At 35.5% G+C, this 18433-nt stretch overlaps 1 protein-coding gene and 1 long non-coding RNA gene across 3 annotated transcripts in view; both read left to right on the top strand.

Moving 5' to 3' along the window:
- Nucleotides 1-18433, top strand: part of LOC136821469 (putative 3-methyladenine DNA glycosylase) — a 30326-nt gene that overhangs the window by 8440 nt on the left and 3453 nt on the right. Inside the window, exons 3-4 of one of the 2 annotated variants that reach the window (XM_067077705.1) lie at nucleotides 7024-7217; nucleotides 7454-7619. In XM_067077705.1, the coding sequence (XP_066933806.1) occupies nucleotides 7024-7217; nucleotides 7454-7588 (329 nt within the window). In that variant the 3' untranslated portion in view covers nucleotides 7589-7619. Of the gene's footprint in view, nucleotides 1-7023; nucleotides 7264-7453; nucleotides 7620-18433 lie in introns of those variants that run through there. The other variant, XM_067077706.1, reaches the window with a different exon arrangement.
- LOC136821471 (uncharacterized) lies at nucleotides 4707-5708 on the top strand. The gene is made up of 3 exons (XR_010848745.1): nucleotides 4707-4980; nucleotides 5189-5289; nucleotides 5527-5708. It is a non-coding gene; the product is annotated as an uncharacterized lncRNA (long non-coding RNA).

Here is an 18433-nt window from a genome sequence, read left to right on the forward strand (position 1 = left end):
AGGCTGAAATTCGTCGAAAAATTAAGAACATCTTAAGAACATGCCCAGCCTCAGTTTGGAAAAAAATGACAAGAAACTACAATTTTTTCCTCTTTTTAAGCAGTTCTAACCGAATTTAGGGGTGGATCTTCAAAAGTCGAGAGTCAAATATTGTCCAAATTTTGCTAAATTTAAGTCCTCCTTATTTTGTATCATATTGTCGATTTAGAGTAGTCTGAAAAATTAAGAACGCATTTAAGAACATTTTAGGCTGAAAATTGTTAAAAAAATAAGCACATCCAGGCTCAGCCAAATTTTAGGTGTTCTAATAAAAAAAAACGTGTATATCATTCACATCTAAGATACAATAGTTCCAAAGGTGTTTCACTTATCAAAGGAAATTATTATATTTGTTTGATTTGTAAAAATGGAGAGGCTGAAGGCTAAAATTTGTTAAATTTGGCTAGGAAATTGAAAAAAAAGTGTATTTTGATAAAAATCGAGGAGGCTGCTATCACCCCACCTATAGATTACCAATCGATTTAAATAGCTTAGATAATTTTGAAAGAATATTTGACAGTATTACTTCAAGATAGAAATAAGAAAATCATACCCTAAGCTCCATTACTTTGACCTGTACACCAGGACCACCTGCTTCGACTGGCAAGTCTTCTAAAAAACCTTGACACTGCTCGCGGAATGCTTTCATCATTTGGCTAGCGGATGGTTTTGATAATGCTAAGTCCTCTTTGATCTCCTAAACAAATAGGTTTATATATAGAGTCCGCATGGTATTCATCAAAATAGATCCTGATTAATCCGCGCACGAAACGCCGTGGTCCGTGGTTAGTTATCTTTTTTCAACATTGAGAAAAACACGAAGAAGGGAAGTATTCAGGAACAAAATATTTGAACTTACTCCCAAACTCATTTGCCGAGCCCATCTATCAATTCCTTTAATCCACTTCGAAGTCGAGATATTTGATTTTTCAAAAAAATGATCCAGATTTAATGGTGGACGCTCGTACATCGTGGACATCGCCTTAATTGATTTATACCAAAAATTTAACTCTGAAACACTGATCTCATTCTTCGTACGTTGAAATGAGACTATTTATTGGTGTACTTTACATACCGTAAGAGCGCGTCACTTCTGGATTTGAGCTTTGTCTTACTAGTAACTCTAGTGCCAATCAAAAAATCTTACTGCTATTTCAAAGGTGAAATTTTTCATTTCTAAAATTTCAAACTTCACATGATTGAGAATAAGAGTCCAATCATTCGCGTACGAAAAAATTAGTATTTTTGGTTTTGTAATAGAACTCAGAGGATAAAAAATTTATCAAAAAAAAATCGCTGACTGCCAAGAGCCAATAGATTCGCTGCTCTCTATTTTTTTTTCCTCAACCACTCTTCTGTTCCAAAACTTCTGTTTTAAGGAATAAAAAAATTAATTACCAAATTTTTTCTCAAGAGTAAAACCCATACGGACAATCCCTCCTCTGTTTACGGCGATTGTTACATGTTTTGGTCTGTGCAAAGACCCCAAGATCCATAAACTCTCGTGCTAAAATTTCTTCTTCGTCGCAGATGCCTAGAACTTGCTCAAAATTCATGTTGAATCGATTTTATTCGACGCTGATTTAATAATGAATACTTCCACGTACAAAGAGCACAATTTTTGGTGGATTCTAGACATAAATTATGTCTAGACATTTTTGTAACAACGAGTCTACGTAAAAGACAGCCCTGTTTCTATTTTTCATGAGATTTTCCTCGCAAACTGTCAATCTTTTGAATATTCCCTGTGTCTACTTTTTGGCACGGGGGAGGGGTGACTGCATGTGTGTATTATGTTTTTCAGGCTTCTGAAAGTGCAGCACTGTAAGAACTAAGAAGGGTCGATAAGAAAATAGGTGCCCTGTAAGGGTATAAAATTATGAAAATAAAGGGAGCGTGCGAAATAAATCAGCAAAAAACTTAAGATTTCGAATATTCAAACCTGAAATTTAGATTGAAGCTTCTAATTTGGCCCCCCGGGGGGGGGGGGGGTACTAGGGCAAAATGGGTTACGGGGATGCACCGCTGGTCAGGGTACCTTTTTAAACCTCCACGAGTCCCAGGTAGGGTCGCAAAAAACAAAATAGAAAAATCAGTCCCTCGTAGGGTGCCTATTTTTGGAAATTTGGGAAAAAGTAGAAAATTTGAGAAAATTTTGGAATTTCAGTCACATTCAGGGTCACTTTTTTCGCAAATTTCGAGTCCCACGTAGGGTCCATTTTTCGAACCTCAGCGGAGCACCCCCGTCGGTCGACAAGGGTAGTACCCCCCCCCCCCCGGGATTTGGCCTTTATTGGGTCGGGATTGGGTCATTATTGAAGTGTCCAAATAGTTCATAATAGCTATAAATAGCTCAAAAATAGACCATGAAATTCGACGTGTAATAAAAGTGTGATAATTTTAGATTTTATTTATGGTGGGGTAACAAAATTTTGATTTGGATCAAAGTTTTATCGAGTGATGAAATGTCGGAAATTTTTATAATGGATGAAAATTTCATTACCGCCTCAAATCTTTTGTCACTCACTCCAAACATCTTTTTTCGAGGAGAGGTTCTCCTCAACCAGTATAAATGAAACGAGTGTAAATCAAAGGACATTTTCCTTGTGATTCCGAATTCTGTAAAAGTAAGCCATCAGCCATCAAAATTCTCGATTTTAACGGTAAGGTTTATAAGGGATTTGTAATATTTTTATCGTAATAAATTTTTTAGCATAATTTCGGTTTTTTGTGAGGGCTTTTGAAAGTATGTTGAAAAAGGAAACTGGTGGGAGCAAGTTTCATAAGGTTAGCAACTTTTTTAAATTCGCGAAGCCTCCTGCTCGCAAATGTTTGTAAATGAAAGATAATTGTGTTTTGAACAAGGAGAAATGACGTGGACATGTAAGTCACGATTTTGTATCAGGAGGGGGGGTTTGGGGTTAGAATTTGCCGGAAATTTGGCCGTCGAAATAGTCTTCCGGCCGGCGAAGTAGTCTCGACCCACGGAAAATTAGTCGTTGGAATACATCTGGTCGAAACTTGATTTTTTGGCCATTTTCATCATGGACATTCTTAAAAGTGTATTCTTCTATAAAAAAAGCGGGTACAGATTCATGTAAAATTCTTTTCTTGATTTGCATGAAGAAAATGGCATACCGGATAAGTGGGATGGGGGAACCCGGGAAGCTAAAGTGGGAACCTAAATGACTATGTACCTGAAAAGTGGGATGGGGGAACCCGGGAACCTAAAGTGGGAAACCTAAATGACTACCTGAAAAGTCATTTAGGTTCCACTTTAGGTTCGCGGGTTCCCCCATCCCACTTTTCAGGTAGTCATTTAGGTTCCCACTTTAGGTTCCCTGGTTCCCCCATCCCACTTATCCGGTATGCCGAAGAAAATAAGTTGAAATGACTCGAAAGCTACATAAATCAGGGCCTATGGGAGGGGTTTCAACAATGCTTTCTTTCTTTTTATTTATTTGGTAATTATAGAAAACCAGTCAAAACAACTTTAATATTCTCAAAGTTGTTTATTAGAATATGAACGATATAAATAAACAAAACAAATGGCCTTTTTATGTTTAATATCTAAAAGCGCTCATATTAGGCTGATACAGGGATACATCTCTGAACGGTTTCGTTTGTAAATAAAAGAAAGACCGAAAAAAAAGTTCACTATTGCTGGAGTTTGTTGCAGAGGCAGGATGGCTGCACAAAATCGCAACTTTATGCAAAGATGGGGAGCCTTATTGTATGGAGGAACCAAGATTCAGATCATTCATTTTATGCAGGCCCATGGTTTACTTGCGGTTAATAAAATGTGCATTTGTAACGGTCAAATGCACCTGAACGCCTGCCAAGCAAGTCCTGATGGTTACAGATGGTATGGTACTTTCTGTATTGACGATTAGATTTCATCGATATTTTCTGCCTTGTCTAGTTGACACGGGGTCTCTCGAAAACAATAACGTTTTTTACCAATCTCGTTTGTTCTGAGCTTAACTTGTTGGCCGAACGTCCAAAATAATATGCCCAGTAATCAACCGCACACCTTATTCTCGTGAGTCAAAGGAGCGTTTTCTTGGTATTTTTAGGAGATGTACGCGGCCATGCAGAAGGACCCTGACCGTTAGGTCAGGTACAGTTTTTGAATCATGGAGAAGATTTCCCTTGGAAGATCTTTTTAAAGCCATCTACCTCTGGGCCAATAAGCTTAATGTGACCGAAATTCAGAGATTGACCGGTTTGCCCAAGAAGGCTGTTATCAAAATGGGACAGATTCTTCGACAAGTATGCAGAAACAGTCTTGGTAGAAATCCAATAAGATTGGGAGGAGGTGGGTTTAATTTTGTGGTCCAAGTGGATGAGACACATCAAGCCCATCATCGTCAAAGGGTAAAGATTTTTTTAAGCTTCATACAATATGACGTAAGATTGTATCGATGAATCTAGCTTCGGTTTTCAGGAAAAAAAACTTTATCAGTCTTACGCTCCCCTGGATTTTTCTCAAAAAGTTTTCATAGGCTTACTTTATTCAGCTTCATTATTTTAAAAGGCTTTAAAGTCAGTATGTTCTTGTCGGCTTCACAACATTGAGGATAAGGCTGTTTTGAACTTTTTTAGGTTTTAGATCCCAGGGCTTCAATATCTGATTAATTTGACCTTTATACTTAATTTAAGGCTGGTCGAGGAAGACGTGCACAGGCTCCAGTTTGGGTTTTCGGCCTCGTAGATACGAGATTTCAGCCAAGTAAGGGATACATGGAAATTGTTGCAAGACGAGACCGCGCAACCCTTACTGCAGTCATAAATCGTGTCCTGCAACCAAACAGTGTAGTTCATAGTGATGAGTGGAGGGGTTACATTAGACTTCCTCAATTTGTTCCGAATTGCGTGCACCACGGAACTGTAAACCACACAGTAAATTTCGTCGATCCAAGAACTGGCGTCCACACACAAGTAAGCTCACACTTCTGAAACCTTTTCATTGGGTTGTTAACATGCTTTCTATCCATTTTTTAATCTCACACAGTGAGAGTTAAAGACATTGAAGAAGACGAAGGTAATTTAGAAATACTCTGCTTCTTTACCTAGTAATAATTCACTAATTATTGACCTTAAAGGTTCGCTTCATAAAGCTAAACAAATTTTTATCTCTATTTTTAAGCATGTTGAAAGTTATTGGAACAAGTTTAAATTGAAACTTAAAGAGATGAAAGGAGTGTTAAGAATGAATTTGCAGAGCTACATTGATGAATTTTTATGGAGGTAAGCTTTTATAATTCGATCGGAAAAACGATTGTTAATCTCTCGGTAATTATCTGAAAATTAGAAATTGAAAGGCATTACTCAAAAGGTGACAAAACTTGTGCAAAAATTCTTGATGAATCTGAAAATTTTGCAAAGAAAACTTCGTTCAGGATTGGAAAAGACCTGTTGTAAAAACACCTAAACAGCAAAGAAGGCTCAGTTCTTTAACAAACAATTCTACAATTTCAATTTCAGGGATTGGATTGGGCTGGCAGATCCACTGGGAAACTTAATTCTTGATATCAACATGGATTACCCTCAATAATTCATCTCACATGATTTCAAATTTGCAGGTCATTATATTGAACGGAGAAAAGCACGATGTTAAACCTTGTATATAATTACATTTCTTTTGTTAAAGATTTATTATCCAAAGCAAAAACCACGTGTCTTTTTTATGATTATAAAATGGACTTGCAAACTTTTGTCACATTATATTGTTCTTACCAATGACCTTCCAAGCACCTAGGGGTCACCTATTTAGTACGTGTGCAATGATTGGGAAGGGGGTTCAGCAAAACATACATCCTTTATTCAAATGTAGACATTTCAATCGTGCTATGAGTACAAGGGGGAGAGAATTCTTACTCTATAATGAACCTATAAGTGAATTTCTTTAACTGTGATTCTCAATGGCCTCAAGATACCTTGGCAATATTATTTACCAGTGACCATAAAAAATACTTAGGTAACATTCTTTACCAGTGATCGTCAAGACACTTAGGTACGATTCTTTACCAGTGATCCTAAAAATACTTAGGTAACATTCTTTACCAGTGATCGTCAAGACACTTAGGTACGATTCTTTACCAGTGATCGTCAAGATACTTAGGTAAGATTCTTTACCAGTGACCATAAAAATACTTAGGTAACATTCTTTACCAGTGACCATAAAAATACTTAGGTAACATTCTTTACCAGTGATCGTCAAGACACTTAGGTAAGATTCTTTACCAATGACAGTCAAAATACTTAGGTAAGATTCTTTACCAGTGATCGTCAAAATACTTAGGTAAGATTCTTTACCAGTGGATCGTCAAGACACTTAGGTAGGACTCTTTACCAGTGACAGTCAAAATACTTAGGTAACATTCTTTACCAGTGACCATAAAAATACTTAGGTAAGTTTCTTTACCAGTGATCCTAAAAATACTTAGATAACATTCTTTACCAGTGATCGTCAAGACACTTAGGTACGATTCTTTACCAGTGACAGTCAAAATACTTAGGTAAGATTTTTTACCAGTGACAGTCAAAATACTTAGGTAAGATTCTTTACCAGTGATCGTCAAGACACTTAGGTAAGATTCTTTACCAGTGATCGTCAAGATACTTAGGTAAGATTCTTTACCAGGGAAGGGAATCGCCTAGGTAAGACTCTTTACCAGTGAAAGGAGATGACTCTTAGGTAACATTCTTTACTAGTGAAATTTGGTCAGTAAATTGAAAAAAAAACCACTCTTAGGTAGCATTCTTTACCAGCTTTTTTACTGGTAAAGAATGCTACCTTGGGTACCGATAACTGCACCTGATCCAAATTTCTTGATTTTACCATTCTGTGAGTATTTTTGTCCTAAGTCGTTGGGTGTATAAGAGTCCATAAAGCCTTAAATTTTTCTTAACTTGTTCTTAATATTTCGTCTATCGAATCCTTATATATTTTTCTAGTTTGTTCTTATTTTTTTGCGTTAGGGATTGAAAAAATGCGAAAAAACCGTGAAAAATCCAAGAAAACAGTTGGGAAAACTGTCAAAACGAAAGATATCTGTAATGGACCTTCAAAACTGTGCCAAGCAATGGGAATAACAAAACAAGAATTCAATCGTGTGGATATGGTTGAAAACAATGATTTCTTTGTCTCTGATGATGGATGGAAAACTGAGGAGGTAATATATCTATGTTCACAGAAGTTCGGTCACAACATGGTCCAAAGTAAGCCTATTTTTGAAGACCTTTAACTTCTGATTTTTCTAAATGTTTTAAGGCCTTAAATCATCCATTCTATGTTTTTTATATAGCTTTCTTCCTTCAAAAGGTGTATATGAAAATGTAGGAAATAATGATTTTCTATCTCCCATAATGATTTTCAAATGTTTTCTTTGACGTTTACGTTTCCCTACAGGTAGTTGTTTGCAAACGTATTGGCGTTGAAGGTTACGGAGAAGACGCCGCCAACAAACCGTACCGTTTCTACGTGAAAGGGAACGCTAACGTTAGCGTAATCAATAAAAAAGCTGAACAAGAAATGACCACGTGAGCTTAAAGAGGGACGTTGGCTTCAACGAGAGGTAATTTTTATCACACTTTTTTATAAGAACAAACTACCGGGTGCGCGGTTTGATAGCTGTGCACGTTTTTTATAAGAACAAACTACTGGGTGCGCGGTTTGATAGCTGTACACGTTTTTTTATAAGAACAAACTATATAATCATAAGGTTTTAATGGCCAAAATAATAACAGCAAGTTACGAACATTTTAAGGCTTCTTGGACTTTAAAACACCCAAAATTACTCAAAAAATTATTCGCTTCAACAGACAACAATTGTATTGTGTACTTGTAAGTTGTTACGAATCAGTGAAAGGTTATTTTCATTGGTATTCGAAACTAAAACCGTTCTATCTCTCTCGTCAATATTTCTTTCTAAAAACAGCATCACCTTATCTTGATGCTTAGAAAAATAGTCGGTAAACTAAATGTTAAATATTCAGTTCTTTACGCTAGAGGTACACTCTATTTTATATAAGAACAATTTGTATAAGAACATTGAGGCTAAAAATTAGAAAAATGCCAAAAAATAAGAACAATTTAAGAACAATGGTAAGCCCTGGATTGTTGAATTTTAAAAGTAAATCAAAGGTCAAATTGATGAAAATAGGGTATGACACCTAAAGTGAAATCTGCTTTTTCAATTTTTTCACCAAATGCAGCCATTGTTTTTTTTGGCGGTATTTGATAATGTAAGTGATTAATGATTGTTCCGAAAGAACTTTCGGTTCTAAAACATTATGTAAGATCAGGACTTTGAATAGAATTTTGTATTTTCTTTTCTTTTCTTTTTTTAAATATCAATTTAAAAGATCCACGTGTTTACCTAGCCTAGAAATCTAAGCTAGTTTGATTCAGTCACCAGGATAAATCTGATGGTAAGATGTGACTGAATAACTAACTATTCCAAGGCAAACTTCTTTATCTGTAAATCTTTAAAGCGCCGAAAAAGCTATATTGCCTAGGCCGTGTTTGTTAGCCTTGTGAATACGGGCTTAGTTCTTAGGCTAGTTTTCACCCTACCCTGAAAAGCAAATAGTTTTAAAAGCAATTTAAGTGAGAAAATGCAATTTAAAAGTTCACATTTACGATTTGAAAAGTACACTGGCCTAACATCCTTATTAGAATTATTACCTGGTCATCGTAGCCTATAGCACGATAGACGATCTAAATTTTAACGGGATTGAGGTGTGATAGTAAGATAAACTGAATGACATTATTATAGAGTTTACACAAATTGATACTTATTGTCTTTTCGAAGCCAGTAATTTTGGCGATTTTCGTGATTTTCGCGAATTTTAAACTGAATGGTCGCGAAAAAAATCAACATTTTTGATTCGCGAAATTAAATTACCACGAAAGAAGATCAAAAACACTCTAATTCGCAAACTTTTCATTTTATTCTCGTGATTTGCGAAAATTAAAATCGGGGAAATTTGTACAAATTCACGTATCTTATCGGCCTTTTTTACACCGGCCCTTATTGGCGTTATTTTTAGGCTCTTGGCGTAATAGGGCCAAAGGGCCAAAATTTTGCAAATTTTACTTAATAGTGACGTTAATTTTTGACCATTCTTCTCTATTTAAAGGATTTTAGGTATGATTCGAAGAAATTATCCATTGTTTTACTCCATATCTAAAACTTCGCAATAATCATTGGTTTTCAATGGAACTTTCAACAGTTTACTACTGAAAAATGTTATTTTAATGTAAATTGAAGCATGAATAGCCATTCTAACAAAATTTGGCGTTATTTACGGCCCTAATTGGCGTAAGCCCAAAATCAGGCTGTGGCGTAATAAGGGCTGGCGTAAAAGGGGCCGGCGTTAAATTAGGGCCGGTGTAAAAAGGGCCGATAAGGTATTCAATTAAAAAACAGTTCAGATTCACGCTTTCACGCATGTTTTCAATCTTCGCGCATTTTTTCAATTTTCACGCATTTACGCAACCAAAAAGCCCATTCACACATTTACGCAAGCTGCTGGGGCCCCATAAATATTCAACTCTATTTTCGACTTATATACCTATATACAGCCATTCCCGATAACGGGGTACGTTACGTCACGTTCATTTTTGACTAGATACTGCCAGTAGGGTCCTAGGACCATTTGATAGGACCAATAGAGGCGGTTCAATCAAGTATTAACTCTCCAATCATGATTTACAGTTTCTTGGAATGGTCCTTAGTTTAGCAAGCTAGACGACTAATTCAGACGTAGTAAAAACAAAGCAAAAAGTAATGGAGGGAACAAATTTTAGTCTATACAAACTTATACAAACTATACATATACAAACTTTTAGCTTTTATACAAATTAAATCCCGTAATAATAATGGTATTATCATATAACTCCTATACTACTATTGCACGTATATGAACGACTCCAGTCTAAATGGTCCTATATCACATTGGGTGTGGTGTAATATGACGGTGTTAAAAATATCCTAGTAGTAACTTACAAGATGATCTTCCTTAACAAATGTAAAATAAAAAATTATCTGTCTGGACTGGTCTGGAATACTATTAGGTATTATCATTGTGATAATAACAAGAATTTAGGGGTTTAACAAGATTTGTAAAAATGACTTATCTTAAAGCGACATCAAAACTGAGAAGAGAAAAAGGGAAAAAAATCATGAAAAGGAAGAAGAATAGAAACAAAAGAAATATAATAATGGACCAATCAAAGTATTCTACAAAATTTATCTCAAGATGGGGGTGATTAAAGAGAAGCGATAGCGAGGGAGTCACTTTTAGTTAAGTTAAGGGGCCGAGAGCAGGAGTGACGACGTGGAATGATAAAACTAAAAGCAACTAGATAAAAAAGGGAAAATATAGATCTCGAAAAACTGCGGCTATTTCTTTCTACACATATGAAAGTTTTTTTTACGATACAGTAAAGACAACAAACTGACAGGGGAGCTGATAAAGTCACGAAAGTACGTGAATCCTTTCAAGACATTTTGCAGTGAAGTCAAAGGGGAACTCTGAGGATTATCTGAAGTTTTGCCGGTGAAACATTTTCAAAATAAGGAGCTTGGAACCGCTTTCAAACTTGCGGCACAGAATGGCTTCCTCAACGACCAGTAGAGAAAAAATACTAAAGCAAATCTCTAAGAATCCAAAACTAGTCGAGATCCTTTCCAACAGATTGGCCAACAACAAAGCAGCTAATAATGAGAATATTACGAACAATCAGGTTGTGACAGATTCAGATTCAATGCTTCTGGAGAAAGCCATCGCTACTATTGTCTTTGGGCTCGTTATCTTGTTTCTAATCTTCTTTTTCTGTTTTTCCAAACGAAATCGGAAAGAACGGAACCGGAACTTTTTGTTCGAAATGCTTTGCTTATCAGACGCATTCTACTTGATATTCTCACTACCGCTTGTCTATGCAATGAATGAACCACAATTACAAGGTTCTTTTCGACTCGTTTTTGGATGTGTTGTAAATATTCTAACTCTAGTCTCCATGGAAATGTATGTCTTTCTTAGCCTGGATATTTATATTGCCGTTGTACACAGTCTAAAGTATCAGATCATATTCACACTGGAGAAAATTAAACAATTTGTGGTTTTGGTCATTACGGTAACTGTGCTTATCGGAGTAGCCTTGCATGCGGAACCACCGACACGCCGGTACAGCCGTGATAACCGGGTCGGCTTCGATTGTATCATGTTTGTCAGTAGACTAGCAACCTGTATTGCTATCCTAGCTCTTGGATTTGCAACTAAAACTCAACGAGATCGCCAAAAACGTGAGTTGGAAAACTTTGAGAACATATTTGGTGAGAATGCTGAAAGATTAACGAGACTGAACTCTTTGAAAAGACAAATCAAAGACATGGCTATTTTGAATGTTTGGAATGCAATCTTTTTATTCTTGTTGGCGATCTGCACTTTATCCCATATGGTTGTTTACAACGAATCGTTCAGTAACGTCGATATCTCGTTACGACTGATACATTCTGTTGCGAGTCCTATTATGACGGTTTCGAGCCAAAGTGCACACCGAAAAGCATTAATGAAACTGTTCAGAAATCAAGTGAACACTGGGGACGGCGAAAATTTACCAGCGTAGTCGCTCTTTGGTAAAGAACTAAAGAAATGAGAATAAAACTTTCGACCATGCGATCTTTATTAATGAAGACAATCTGGAGTAGCCAATTTCAAGAACATGTTAAGAACAGTTGCCAATGGCATTTGTTACTGGCCTTAAAATGCGAAGCAACGAGCCTTAAAAACAGGGGCGTACGGGCTCGAAGATGTGACGGTATTTTTCGTCGGTCTTGACGGTAATCCAATAAAAATAGGTCGGTCTTTTGGTCTTCGTGACCCCCGTACTATATAAACTAAATGTAAATTTTTTCCCTTTTCTTGAAAATTATATAAAATACATTTCTTGACAATTTATAGAACTGTTCTTTTCTTTGTTCCTCCCAGGATTGGCAAGATAGAAATCAAAAGTTTTAAGGTACATTATTGACAATTGAACACGGGCCCATTACCTTTAGGGGTCATCCAAATAGTACGTACGAAAGAATATTTTATAATTTCTCCTCCCCCTTTAAAAATGGAACAATAAAAATGACGCCATACCTTATGTAGCTAATGTAGAACTAAGAATATATTATTTTGTTATGACTTCTTTATCTCGAAATCTTAAAACTTGCCCTATATTTCAGGTAAAAATAGCCATGACCTTTCGTATGAAACCTCTTATAACCTAGCCGGAATAATTCCTTAAATAGTGATTCGAAGGCAAAACAAATGTATGAAAATTAGGTCAATATTTGCCTCCTACACCAATAAAAAGTCAGTAGATTTCGCGTTAAAGTGCATTTCAAATTAGCTGGCAGTAAATTTTCAATTGCGTATTACTTTTGATACATTTCGAATTTGATAGCGATTTTATACTTTTTGAAAAGGCAATGGAGTGGAATATTATGCGTATAAAATTTTTCTAAAAATAATCTTCAAACACGAAGATGAAAAACGAAAAAGAAAAAAATCAGCCTTTTATCTAGCAATGCTATAACCATTTTTGGACTTGAGAAACTTCAATCTTGCCCATGTCAGCTGTGAATTTTTTTCGAAAAAAACAATTCAGTCGAAAGATATTGGACACGAAAGGAGGCTAAAATTTTATACGCGTATTTTTAATCCACTCCAGATTGCCTTTCCCAAAAGTATAAAATCGCTATCTAATTCGAAATCTATCAAAAGGAAATACGCAATTGAAAATTTACTGCCAGCTTATTTGAAATGTACTTTAATTACCTTAGTGGATTAAATTTTGCGCTAATTAATATTCACGAATTTCAACATCCTCGCGAAAACTTTAAAATCCGAATTTTTGAAACAAAATGGGTGAAAAGAGAGGCCGATTTGTGAAATATTTTCCACGCAAAAATTGTAGATTCTCAATTCGTGAAAAAAGGCCACGCGAAAATTAATCCATTTGAGCATAAATCATGAGGCTCTTCCAGAAAATGTCCGTACATGGGGGGTGGAGTAAAAAATCTACAAAATTTGTCTTGTCCGCAGGGGGGGGGTTTGCTCTGTTTGGGGGTAATTTCACCCTGTTTGAGGGTAATTTTGAATGTTCAGGGGGTCAACTGATGCTTTTACGGGGGGTTAGACCTGCTGCCCTGGGTCGAAAGTCACAATGTTTGGGGGTAAATTTCTAAGAAATATTTGAGTGTTTTTTAAATTGGGGGAAGGGGGTCAATTTTAAGTAAATAATAAATGCATTATTTAATAAAAAAAACTTTTTTACATATTTAAAAAATGTATGCTCCCTAAACAAAAATTAAAATTACAAATATTTTATTAGGGAATTAGGGTGAATGTTATTTTAATGGAGGCGACTAAAATTTTCCCCCGCTCTTTGAACATACGCACAAAAATATTATCATGATATGAAAATTTCCGAAGAATAAAATGAAAAAAACTAACATGGGATGATACACATACACGAATTACAAAAAATGCTTTTAAGTTCTGTAATACAATAAATAAAAACAGAATTTTTAATTCACGTTTTTTTTCCAAAAGGAAAATTTTTCTCTAGAAAAGCTTCAAAGCTTCGAATTTTGTCAGCCAAAAGGCCGGTATCCACGTTCGCGTGAAATAGGCGACAGTTTTTCTCTTAACCTTTTTTGCCTGAAAAAAAGATTACGTCATAAAAAAGTTTCGCGCGAACAAAAAAAAGTTGAAATAAGTTCTACTTTTTTCATCCCTTACGTCAATTTCGACCAATGAAATTGCTTCATTTTTCAACCGGCCAATGACCTTACAAAAACGTCAAAAAGTTTTCGCTCATGTCGCGCGAAAGTGGAGACCGGCCTTAAAACAGAAAAAAAACATTCTGTTTCGCAAGCGTTGATTTTTCACTTGCCGCCCAAAGGATGTTAATCATTAATAATCCAATGCTAATCTGTCTTTCGCAGGCCTAGCATAAACAAAGTAAAACTTTCAAGGATTTTGAATATGATTTTCTTTTAGTAGAACTCTCCCAAAAGCTCAATGATTCCAGCAGCAATTGGGTATACGAAAGCCGCCCATCCAATACCATACGCCCATCCGTATGAGCCGCCATTGTCTGTGTTTGTTTCATCTGCATAAACAGCATTTGCTAGAATTATAATAATTGAAATTTATAGCGTTGTGAATTTAGTCAAACTCAGTCCCTTAGTTCGTCCCTTTGTCCATTGGGCTTTTCCATTCGATACAGTATCCATACAGGGGGGTGGATGAATCTTTTCAAATCGAAAAAAGTTCTTGGAAATGTGTAGATGCCCTTCCCCCCTGGAAAGTGGCAAAATATGCAAATTACCCCTGGAAAGTGGCAAAATTTGCAAATTACCCTTGGAAAAATTATTCTTCATACTTTAAAGTGACTCAAATTAGTATTTTACCCCCTGGAAGTCTTTTTTAACGATGTAAAATGAAATGGCGGTTAGTTTCTTCATGGAAAATAGACTGTCTGCGTAAAATTTTTTCCTTTTCCGTATCCGCCATTTGTTCTGAACGGCATATTTTGAAATCCCAAATCTCAAAAAATGAGACATTAGGTCATTAAAAAGAATATTAAACGAAAATATATTCCCTTTTTAGGTGTCAAGGTACAAAGTAATAAAGGAAGAGGATATTATGTAGGCGACTAATCGTTCCAACTAAGTTACATAAACATATTTTTTCCATGACCCATGAAGTGCTACTGAATATAGATCTCTCCTAATTTCACGGTCCTGTACGGAAAGGTTTGGACCATGGAACACCGCTGCATATCCGCCCAGTCTCTTGACCTCGAAAAAATATATACTTAGTGTTGGAGAATGTACGTATGATAATATAAGTTGAGTGTACGAAAACTTTAAAAAGTAAGGAAGATTGAAGTAAAGTATGTCTCAAAAGTATGTGGACACTTAATTGACTTTTTTAACAATTTCCCTGAACTCGTGTTTGAAAGCTACGACGATGGAAAGATATTCTCGAGAAGAATTACCTAATAAATTGTGAAAATTTTCGTGAAATCGAAAATTAAAGAGGAAAATTGAAAGTGAAAAAAATGAATTTTTCTAAGGGCTCAAAGAATGGCACTTTTTAAAATACTTCAACCTCGCTATGTTCAGATTTTACAAATTTTGGAAGACTTAGAATGTTCTTAACTTTTTAAGTTTTAAAGGTTTTGTTTTTGAATAAGAGTGATATTGTTTTTTTGCTTACTCATCAATTTTGATAAACAAGCTTTTTCGCATTGGATTGACACGGATGTGGAGCAAGATTGGTCAAAAAGAGGAAAATAAAAGCATTTTCTTTGCTTTATATCAGCATAAAATAACAATAGGTAGACATTGTCCTGATATGAAATATATGTCTGATATGAAACGGGAACACTTTACCCTGAGTATCAGAGGTTAAGTTTTCAAAGAATATATAAACCTCTGAAGACCAATAATAGAAATTTTATCGCGCTTGTATCAATCTAATCACTGTAGAAAAAATCAAAGATGAAGAGCAAATATAACCATGTTAATGTCTAGCAGACTGTATCAGTATGCAGTTTACTATTTACTTTTAATTATGGAAATGTCACTTTAATTGAATCGAAATAATAGACAGACTTTATGTTATGATTCTCTATCACTGACTCTTTTTACAAACGATGACTACGATGACTTTTTTGATTTGTGTTTTCAACGACGGGAATAGAAATATCAACTTTGAACTTCATCCAAGATCTTGGATGGTCGTCATGGTTACTTGTGTCTTCGTTGATTGCGCGCTGAATAGAATCTCGATTCGTCGGCACAGCGTCAATATAGGATTTTGACCTGTGCTATTCACGGTAGGAACACTTATGTAAGAATAAAACCTTTACTCCGGATTGCCTTTCCCAAAAGTATAAAATCGCTATCTAATTCAAAATCTATCAAAAGTAATACGCAATTGAAAATTTATTGCCAGCTAATTTGAAATGTGCTTTAATTACCTTAGTGGATTAAATTTTGCGTTAATTAATTTTCACGAATTTCAACGTCCTCTCGAAAACTTTAAAATATGAATTTTGGCCAAAATAAAACAAAATGGGTTAAAAAAGAGGCCGATTTGCGAAATATTTTCCACGCAAAAATTATAGATATTCAATTCGTGAAAAAGCCCACGCGAAAATTAATCTATTTGAGCATAAACCATGGGGCTCTTCCAGAAAATATCCGTACATGGGAGGGGGTGGAGGATATAGTGTCCGGGGGGGGGGGTAGTGAAAAATCAACAAAATTTACCTTGACAGGGGGTAATTTGCTCTGTTTGGGGGGTAATTTCATCCTGTTTGAGGGTAATTTTGAATGTGGGGTCAACTGATGCTTTTACGGGGGTTAGACCTGCTGTCCGGGGGGTCACAAGTAACAATGTCTCGGGTTAATTTCTAAGAAATATTTGAAGGTTTTTAAATTGGGAAAGGGGGTCAATTTTAAGTGAATGATAAATGCATTATTTAATAAACAAAACTTTTTTACATATTTACAAAATGTCTGCTCCCTAAACAAAAATTAAAATTACAAATATTTTATTAGGGAATTAGGGTGAATATTATTTTAATGGAGGCGACTAAAGTTTTCCCCCGATTTTGAACAGACGCACAAAAATATTATTATAATATGAAAATTTCCGAAGAATAAAATAAAAAAAAAACTAATATTAGTGGGGTCGTTTAGCATAATTTACGGGAAAACAATAAGATCTAGCTGGAACTTTCTCCAGACCTTCTCTATAGGATGGTTATGCCTCAGGAAAAATTCCCCTAAAATCCCACTGGTGGAACATCTCTTTTTTGGGACATTTCTATTTTCCCCAGGCAAAACCCTAAGGGCGAAATTTTTTGACAATTTCAAACTTATTTCCAGACAATATCATGTATACCATTCGAAAGCTCTCGAAAAACTATATAGAAGACTTTTAAACGGGTATAGCCGATTTCATTACCTAACTCAAGATAATTCACGCAGAAGATGCTATTTATGGTCAATTTTGACCAAAGTGTGGCGAAAAGTGGAACTTGCGCATGAAATATCTCAAGTTAGGTAAGGAAATCAGCTATAATCGTTTAAAAGTCTTCTATATAGTTTTTCGAGAGCTTTCGAATGGTATACATGATATTGTCTGGATATAAGTTTGAAATTGTCAAAAAAATTCGCCCTTAGGATTTTACCTGGGGAAAATAGAAATGTCCCAAAAAAGAGATGTTCCACCAGTGGGATTTTAGGGGAATTTTTCCTGAGGTATAAGCATCCTATAGAGAAGGTCTGGAGAAAGTTTCAGCTAGATCTTATTTTTTTCCTACAAACAGCCTGTATTTTTGTAACACGACCATACTATATGGGATGATGCACGAATTACAAAAAAATGCTAACTTCTGTAATACAACAAATAAAAACAGAATTTTTAAATCACGTTTTTTTTTCCAAAAGGAAAATTTTTCCCTAGAAAAGCTTCAAAGCTTCGAATTTTGTCAGCCAAAAGGCCGGTATCCACGTTCGCGTGAAATAGGCGACAGTTTTTCTCTTAACCTTTTTTGCCTGAAAAAAAGCTTACGTCATAAAAAAGTTTCGCGAGAACAAGAAAAAGTTGAAAGAAGTTCTACTTTTTTCATCCCTTACGTCAATTTCGACCAATGAAATTGCTTCATTTTTCAACCGACCAATGACCTTACAAAAACTTCAAAAAGTTTTCGCTCATCTCGCGCGAAAGTGGAGCCCGGCCTTAAAAAAAACAAAACATTATGTTTCGCGAGTGTTGATTTTTCACTTGCCGCCCAAAGGATGTTAATCATTAATAATCCAATGATACATGTTTGTTTTTTTTATAAGCAAGTGTATGCCCCTTGGTCAGGCTCGTGTATGCTTAAGTTCTCAAACATTCAGGCATAGTTTATGCTTATTATATGCTTAAGAATTATGCTTATGATTCACCCCGACCCAAGTTTTTAATGAAATTTCAGAAATTTTGTAAAAATTTGTTCAGATTTTGGAAGCAGTGGAATGTAGCTAGCTGTGGAATTTCTCATTTTTTACTTGACCTCTACCAAACTTTTTTAGACAGATAAAAATGACCACTTGAAAAATATTTTAGGCTGACATATATGCTCATGTTATGCTTAGGAATTCTGCAAATCTGAGCCTTCATATGCTTATAAGCGTTATGCTTGTAAAAAAAACACATGTAATCTGTCTTTCACAGACCTAGCATAAAAAAGCAAAACTTTCAAGGATTTTGAGTATGATTTTATTTTAGTAGAACTCTCCCAAAAGCTCAATGATTCCAGCAGCGATTG

The sequence above is a fragment of the Clytia hemisphaerica genome, unplaced genomic scaffold, assembly GCF_902728285.1.
Source record: "Clytia hemisphaerica strain Z4C2 unplaced genomic scaffold, Clytia hemisphaerica genome assembly, whole genome shotgun sequence".
Taxonomy (NCBI): domain Eukaryota; kingdom Metazoa; phylum Cnidaria; class Hydrozoa; order Leptothecata; family Clytiidae; genus Clytia; species Clytia hemisphaerica.